The 8,325-nt window shown below is 60.1% G+C and overlaps 1 protein-coding gene across 1 annotated transcript in view; it reads right to left on the reverse strand.

The window, feature by feature from the left end:
• PTPRS (protein tyrosine phosphatase receptor type S) overlaps positions 1–8,325 on the reverse strand; it is a 63,130-nt gene that overhangs the window by 20,915 nt on the left and 33,890 nt on the right. The window contains exons 8-11 of the mRNA XM_029919344.1: positions 6,464–6,733; positions 4,473–5,054; positions 3,821–3,954; positions 3,441–3,585 (exon numbers count right to left, since the gene is read on the reverse strand). Of these exons, the coding sequence (XP_029775204.1) occupies positions 3,441–3,585; positions 3,821–3,954; positions 4,473–5,054; positions 6,464–6,733 (1,131 nt within the window). The remainder of the gene's footprint in view (positions 1–3,440; positions 3,586–3,820; positions 3,955–4,472; positions 5,055–6,463; positions 6,734–8,325) is intronic.

Below are 8,325 nucleotides of genomic sequence, written 5' to 3' on the forward strand. Positions count from 1 at the left end.
ACCCACTATGTGCCAGGCGCCGGGCTGGGGCTTTGCCAGGTAACAGCACTAGTCCCCACACGATGAGGACCCACTACGTGCCAGGCGCCAGGCTGGGGGCTTTCCTGAAAACCCAGCTACAGTTCCCAGCTACTAACCAGCCACAATGCATGAGGCACTGTACTCCAGGCCTTGTAAAACATTAATAGTTCTCATTATCAAGCACCTACTGTGTGCCAACTGCTGTGCTAAGGGCCTTATACATAAATGGGAGTTTTTCCTTCTTGAGCACCTACTGTGTGCACAGTGTCACAGGTTCTGTGGGTAACGACTTCATGTTTTGAGCTACAGCTGTGTACCCCAAACCACACTAGGTCCTGTCAGACTGAACGGTTCCTAACTGAGCACCTACTATGTGTCTAGAGCCAGGTCAACTTCTTTAAAGAAAATGCCACATACTGAGCACTTACTGTATGCAAAGCATTCTGCCAGGGGCTTCCGGAACTACGCTCACAGCCCCCACGTCTGGGGTTCCTACTGTGCGTGTGACACCAGGGAAAACCTGTTGCAAATGACCAATAGCTCCCCTTCCGGTGAGTGCCAATCAGGGGTTCGTACCACGCTGATCCGTGTTTTGGTTTAAAAGGGCATTTATGAAGCACCTATGGTGTGCCAGGCAGTGTGCTAAGGGCTTTGCTAAATAACAGTGGTGGTTCCCACATATTAAGCACCTACTGTGTGTTAAGGGCTTATCTGGAGTAACACTAAGCCCCCACCTGTGGCGTGTCTATAACGAGACAGGCCTTAAGGCCTTTACGGATGTTAGACCTCACGGGTCCGTGCAGCTTCCGGACGCCCCACACCCTAAGCCCTTTACACTCAAAATGTGTCGCCCCCCTGATTATCCATTCAGCTCTAAGATACCACAAGTGGCGGGAGCGGGGGGTGTCCTTGGTGTCAAAGGCTGCCGGCAGGCCTGCTTTTCTAGAATCATTGGTTGTGTACCTCCTGGGTGTCATACCCCACCTGCCCTGGGGGCTTTTTCATGGATCACCTCCCACTTCACAAAGGAGGAAACTGAGGCCAGAAATAGCAAGCTGCCTTCCCAAGGGCATGTGGTAAGAGCCGATATTTGAACCTGGGCTCAGCTGTTGTCTGGGCGTTCTTGGCTGAGGGAGGGCTTCGGACCTCAGCCCGTGTCCTTATCCACCAGGGCCGGCTGAGGACGGCTGGAGCCACCCCCCCTCAACTGCCCGTGACTCCAGAATTCTCCCTGCCTGGAGGGAGGCCCGGCGAGGCCCCTGGCTCTGCTTCACGGCAAGGCCTGCGGAACCCACCATCACGGCGGTCCCAGGTGTGTTCCCTGAGCACGTGACGTGCACATCGCACGCCAGGGCCCCCCGGAGGTGAGGCCGCCAGACAGCCTGGACGCCGCTCTAATGGCTCCCTGCAACTAGGATGCCCCTCCGGTCTCACTTAAAGTGAAACACCAGAGTTCCTTCCTCCGATATCAGACCCTCCCCCCATTTCTTGACCAGCCACCCCAACCAAAAGTGCCTGGGGGAATCAGGCAGGGGTGGAAAGACCAACCAAGGAATGTGCCGGAAGGAATGGATTCGCTGAGAAAGGGGGAGGAAAAATAAAACCAAAACCATAATAAAATAAGAAACGACGGTGATGGGGATGATGATGAGAAAAACCATAATAAAAGAAAGAAAGACGCCTTCCAGAAAACTCCCAGTCTGGTTACCTACCTTCCACTCTTCAACCGCTAACTTATAAGACTTTCTTACGAGGGAGGGAGTGGCGGAGTGCTGACCTACAAGGCCAGACCCAGCTCTGGGTGGGTCTCCGGACGCAAGCAGGCCCAAGCCCTGCTCCGGCCCCCAGTGTGGGCACGCTGTGGTTCCGGACTGGCGCCGACGAGGCGGACAGGCGAGACGGTGTGGGGACACCCACGGCTGAGTGGTCTGGCCTCCACCTACCCTTGAGTTCAGCCTAAGCAGCCCGCAGTCCCCGGGGGTACGCCTGGCCCTGAGTCTTGCTGCCAGTTCTCTCGGGCCCCACCCGTCTCGGGCCGAGAAGCGGGGAGTCCCTTCTCCCCCACTCCCTGTCCTGGGCCGCCCCAGAGGTTCGCGTGGCCGGGCCAAAGCCACTGTCCTGACGGCCGCGGAGGCCGCCTCCTTCACAATCCGGCCCAACCTGCGTGAGGTCTTGGAGCGGGGCAGGGGCGGTGGACCCACAGACAAGCTCCGGAGGTGGGTCCGGATTCCCCACTTCCGGGCACAGGTGTGGCCCTTGGCCATGGGGGCTGAATTTGGGCTGCGAGCCGCCCAGAGCTGCTGGGGGACGCGGGCACGGGCCGGGGGGCACGCAGGGTGGGCCGTCTTTGTGAACCTGCTGGAGACCAGCGCGTACTCACCTTGGCGGCACCTGTGCCGGTCTCTCACGTGGCCGCCACGCCACAGGACACCCTCACTGATCGCCTCACGCACAAACACGCCCAGACGCCTGGGAGCCGCAGAGCTCTTGGCTCCGGGGTGGGGGTGGGGAGGAGGGAAGGGGGTGGGGGGGCAGGGGTGACGCGTCTCCAAGGCCCTGTGTCTGCAGCGGCTCAGACACCCAGGCCCACGCTGCTGTCCCCCGCAACTGACCCGTGACCCCCTGTGTGCACACACCCAGGGGGGGACTTGACGGTTTGGAGGCGGAGTCTGCTTCCGGAGCAAGCGCTGTGACTGACTGAGAAGGGGGAGGGGAGAGGAGGGAAGGAGGGCCACGGCGGAGGCCACGGGCGGGCTAGGCTGAGCGCAGAAGAGGGGCAGAGGGAGGAGAGGAGGCAGAGAGACAGCGGGGTCTGGGGCCTGTTTGGGCCCTGAGCTCAGGGCAGGCCAGGAGGGCGGCGGCAGGGAGCACAGTGCGGCCCCGAGCCCCGTGAGCAGCTGCAGTGTCCTAGCCAAAAGGTAGGTGACTTGTCCGTGACCGCGCGGCAGGGCGGGCACGGCAAAGAGCTCCAGGGAGCGAGGATCCTGTCCTGGGGCCTGCCCCCTTCCCCTCCTGCTCCTGCCCTTGGCAGCGGGGGACCTGGTCTGGGGGCAGGGCCATCAGTGGAGACGGCTCGTGCCTGTGCACCGCGCTCTCTGGGAACGAAGGGGGGCGGGCGGCCGGCGCACGCAGCCCTCCAAACGTCTGTGCCCGGGCACAGCGTGGCTGCTCCATGGGCCGCGGGCGCGGGACGGGAAGAGAGAGAGAGAGAGGGTGCAGGGGACGGCGGCCCCCAACCTCGGGGCGAACCTCGGCCCCCCAGGACGCCAGGCCCCGGGAGGCTGACCCAGCGGGGCCTGCGGGAACCCCCAGCGCCTCGCGGGTGCGCATGTGCGAGGCCGGGCGCCCCCCCACCCGCTGCAGGTCAGTGTGCGCCGGGGCCCCCCCGCGGGGAAGGCCGGGGTCCGCGAGACACCTACTGGACTGCAGTGTGCGCTGTCGCACCACGGCCGTGAAGGCGCCTAGACCCTGCGGAGACCGCGCCGCCAGGCGGAAGGCATACTCCGTGTTGGGCTTGAGGTCGTCCACCACAAACGCTGTGGCCGGGTCGAAGGTCCTCCCCACCTGGGGCCGCATGGCGCGGGGAGACAGAGAGACGGAGAGAGAGATTGGGCACAAGCCATGAGACATCAGCAAATTAGAGAGCAGAGCAGAGGGAAAAAGAGGGAGGGACAGGGACGCAGGAGCGATGGAAAAGCAGCCACTCACAGAGGGGGGCAGGGCGAGAGCAGGGGGAGGGAGGCAGGAGTCAGTGAGACCGAGGGCGCCCTGCCCGCCCCCTGCGGCCGCGGCCCAGTACCTCTCTGCCGTGGTCGCCTTCCCGGACCAGGAGCTCGTACTTGATGATGCTCTCCTGCCGAGGGGGGCTCCACGAGAGCCCGATGCTCGTCTCCGACTTGGCCTCAGCCCTGAAGTTCATGGGCTGGCCGGGCACTGCAGGGCGGGGGAGGGGAGAGAACGGGGTGGCTGGGGTGCCCAACCTGCCAGGTGGGTCCCCAGGCTCCTGAAAGGAGCCAGCCCCATGACGCTCCACACCGCCCTGAAAGCAAGGCTGCTCGACCCTATTCCAGATGCTTCTGGAATGTTCTCCGCTGTTCTTAGTTCTCATTTTCCCAGACCCCCTCACTGACCATTTCAATTTCCTCACCCTTTCTTCTTCCAGTGGAAAAAACACTAGAAAAAAAAAAACCCGTGTTTTCAAATCACTCTGGTGCTGTTTCCTCCACGTTACACGACACAGAAATCGTGGGGACATTTCAAAGCATGGACGCTGGTCCTATGTCTGCTCCGCGGCGGGGGCCCTGCCCGCCAGCAGCCCCCTTGGGGCCGATGCTCCTCCTCCGAACTCTGCGGCCGCCAACCGCAGCCCCGCGGGCACCCCCTCGCGGCCTCGGCGGTGCGATCCCGCTGCCCCCCAATCCCACAGAAGCCACGGCCCCCAGGCGCCTCACCTCCCTGCTGCGTCTTGACCTGGATGGGGTCTGAGAGCGGCCCGTCGCCCACGGAGGTGAAGGCCAGCACGCGCACCGTGTAGGTCTCGTCTTCCAGCAGGCTGCCCACCGTGGTCAGCAGGCTGTCGTCCACGTTGTGCTTCTGCCAGTTGCCCACGGGGTGCTCGGGCTCCATGGTGTAGTAGACGCGGTAGCCCCGGATCAGGCCATTGGGCTCCACGGGCTCCTCCCACTGGATGATCATGGTGGTGGCACTGAGCATGCGCGCCTGCACGTTCCGCGGTGCGCTGGCCGGCGCCTGCTCGCCCGTGCGGGTCACCACCGACTCGCTGGGGGGCCCCTGGCCGATGGAGTTGACGGCTGACACCCAGATCTCGTACTCTGAGTTGGGGCTCAGGCCGCCGATGCTGTAGCGCGTCGTGGTGATGTCCTCCTTGATCTGGTACGGCCCATCTTGGCTCTTGGATTTATATTCAATGACGTAGTAGGACACAGGGTCTGGATTGCCTGAGTCCCACGTGATGGTGATGCTGGTGGCTGTGTTCTCGGTCACCACGGGCGTTCCCGGGGCTTTGGGGAGAGCTGGGGAGTGGCGGGGGGGGGGGGGGGGGGGGGGGGGGGGGGGGGGGGGGGGGGGGGGGGGGGGGGGGGGGGGGGGGGGGGAGGCAGTCCCACATCAGGCACTCCGGCTGCAGTCCCTGAAGGGCCTGGCGGGCCTTGACTTCCTCGGCAACGACCACAGGCCTACTGACCCCCATTCCCAACACTTACTGCAGGGTGGAGGAGGACCAGCAGCTATGTTTACCAATAAAGTTTTATTAGAAGATTGCCACACCTGCATATTGCAAATGACTCCTTTCCCACTACAGGGGCAGGGCTGGGGGGCTGTAGCAGAGACGAGGTGGCCCGTTAAGATGAAAATACGGACTTATCTCCCTCTCTGACCCTCCCCTGCTCATGCTGTCTCTCTCAAAAATAAGACATTAAAAAAAATTTACTTTTGAAATTGTTGGTGCCCTGTGTCGTTTACTTTGCTCAGCCACACTGTCTATTCCCACAGCACAATTACTCTTCCCTGTACCGGGAATGCTCCAACCCCAGAGGGCCACACGGCCAGCTCCTTCTCATCCCTTACAGCTTCCTGCACCCCTCTGGTTACAGGGACCCTTGCCCAGTTCTGAGCGGGGACAGAGTTCTGTTCACAAGTGTGCTCCTGCACCCAGAGAATCTTGACTTTCTCTCCCGCTTGCCCCAAGGTCGAACACCACACAGGCCCCAGGAGAAGTTCACTCAGCAAAATGACCAATAAACCAGCTGATGCCAGCGGTTTCTGCCGGCCGAGCACAGGGCTTGGCAAACTCTACCTTCAAAGGGCTGCACAGTAGCCGTTTTCAGCTCTGCGCACCCGCTAGTCTGTGGAGACTACGAAGCTCTACAGCCGGAGAGCGGCCAGAGACAAGGCATGGGTGAACGGGTGTGGTGATGTGCCAATAAAACTTTATTTATAAAAATGACGAGAGGGCCAGATTCAGCCTGCAGGCTGTAGTCTGGTGGCCCCGGTTCTAAAGCTAGGAAACTATTGGGGGCACCTTCCCCTGTCACCACAAACTTGAGATCTGGGGAGACCCCGTGGCCCCTTGCCCCAGCTCCTTTGGAGTCTGCTTGCTTTTCTTAGAACCATTCCCCATCTTCGTTGGCTCGTTCCTATTCAACTTTTAATCTTCCTCTGACTTAATGTGTTTGGGAGGTGAGACCCTTAACCCTGGGGGGGTCCTAACAGGGCCACTTGGTCCCTGTCACCCGCCCGTACGTGAGCGTGTCACGCATTGGACTCTCTGCTCCTAGATATCTATTCCCAAAACAAGCATCCCCTTCCCAGCCACGCGTGACCAGAGCCAGAACGGGAACTCAGGTTTCCTACCTGGACCCCTGACCCGTGCCCGGGGCCCAGGGCTGACCCGCCTACCCGTGCCCCCACAGGCCCTGCTTACATTTCACCGTGATCTGGGCCACGGCCTCGATGACACCCAGGCTGGACATGGCCACGCACGTGTAGTTGGCGGAGTCCTTGACGTCCGTGAGCTCCAGCACATTCCGCCCCACGGGCATGTCGTCTTCGGGCGTCAGGTCCTCGGCCCCCTGCATCCACTTGACGTACGGCATGGGCGAGCCCACAGCCACGCAGGTGATGTTTACATTGCCGCCGGGCATGATCTCGTGGCTCATGGGCAAGATGGAGAATCGCGGAGCCACGCGGCGGACTGGGGGTGGGCGGCGGGCGGGCGGGCGAGATGCGCAGGGTGGGGGCAGGAGACGGGATGCGGGGAGGGGGGAGAGAGAGAGAAGCAGGAAGAAAAGAAAGAAAGGAAGGAAGGAAGGAAAGAAAGAAAAAGGAAAAAAAAAGTGGAAAACAATTTAAATATAAACAGGGCTGTTCCCTTCCCCCCAGAAATTTTTTTCTTCCAAATGAAAAAAAATTAAAAAACCAAATTAAAAAAGCAAATTCCAACACAAAGAAACCAAAACTTCAAAGGAAGGTACTCCACAAACAATATAGAGAGAGATATATCGATATATAATAAAAGAGACATGAAGCATTATTCCATAGCAACAGGGTTTCAGGGACCAGAGTCGCTGGTCACAGCACAGTTACGGACACAAAAATTTATCAGCTGTTTCTCATCTTTGCTGACAGATGTGGCCTGGGGGAGCAGCCCCTCCGCCCGCTCTCCCAAGTGGGGAGCTGTGGAAGCTTCTGGCTGCTGGTGTCGGTGGTGGGGGGAGGCTCTGGGGACATCAGGGAGCGGGAGGTCATGGAGACCCGCGGCAGCGCCAGGAGGCAGAGGGGGCCGGGACCTCAGCCCCCCACCCTCTTCCCCTCCGGTGACTCGGGGGCCCTGCCCACTTCCCAGGGGGGCCCTCAAGGAAAAGATGAGAAACTCTAATGAAATTTTTGTGGTTTTTGGGTATAGAAACCCTTCTAAAAGCTTCTGTCGGATCTGACAAGTTTCCATTGATAGATGCAGCTCTCAGAGTCACAAACAGCATGCAAAATAGGTTGGTTGAGAGAAGGAGAGAGAGAGAGAGAGAGAGAGATAGAAAGGGAGGGAGGGAGGGAGAGAGAGGCAGGAGGAGGGACAGACAGAGAGGTGACACGAGGAAGAAGCGTGGTCCCGGGGGCCTTCGGTGCACAGGGGGCCAGAGACCAGAGAGAGGGGACGCGGGAGAGACAGGAGGGGAGGAGAGGCCCAGAGAGAGGGGGGCAGAGACAGAGGAGGAGGGAGGAGGGGCCCACTTCAATGCTGCATAGTAATTCTAGCGGATGTGACCCAATGTGACATGTCACATTGTCACATCACAGCCCTGGCAGAATAGGATATTAATAACAATAATCATAATAATAAATAATAAAACGAGGGAATGAGCTTGAACGTTGAGGGAACAGGGACATGTTCTGTGCGTTTCTCAGCGGGGAGGCAGGTGCGGCCTTCTGTCCCCATCTCACAGACCCTGAAGGCGGCAGGAAGCATTTCGGGGGCTCCATTTTCAGAAGTTGGACAGGTTTTGGGGCCGGAGGGGGGCGGAGGGGCTGGCCACTAATGGGGCACCTGAACTTCTAGAAAGGCACAGCTGCTCCAGAGAAGGCGTGTAACCGACTGCGGCGGGAAGGACTTGGGTTTGCCCCAGCAGATTGCTCAGCCAGGAAGAGGTTGTCCCTGGCTAAAAACCCTCGGGGCCTTAAGCCACATGCTGGGTCCCCAGCTTCTGGCAGGTCAAGGAGTCTTGTCTCGAACTAGAGAGATGACAGACTGGGGACCTGACAAGGCTCAGCAGGCCCACTGAATGACTTCGG

The sequence above is a fragment of the Suricata suricatta genome, chromosome 12, assembly GCF_006229205.1.
Source record: "Suricata suricatta isolate VVHF042 chromosome 12, meerkat_22Aug2017_6uvM2_HiC, whole genome shotgun sequence".
NCBI classification, from domain to species: Eukaryota; Metazoa; Chordata; class Mammalia; order Carnivora; family Herpestidae; genus Suricata; species Suricata suricatta.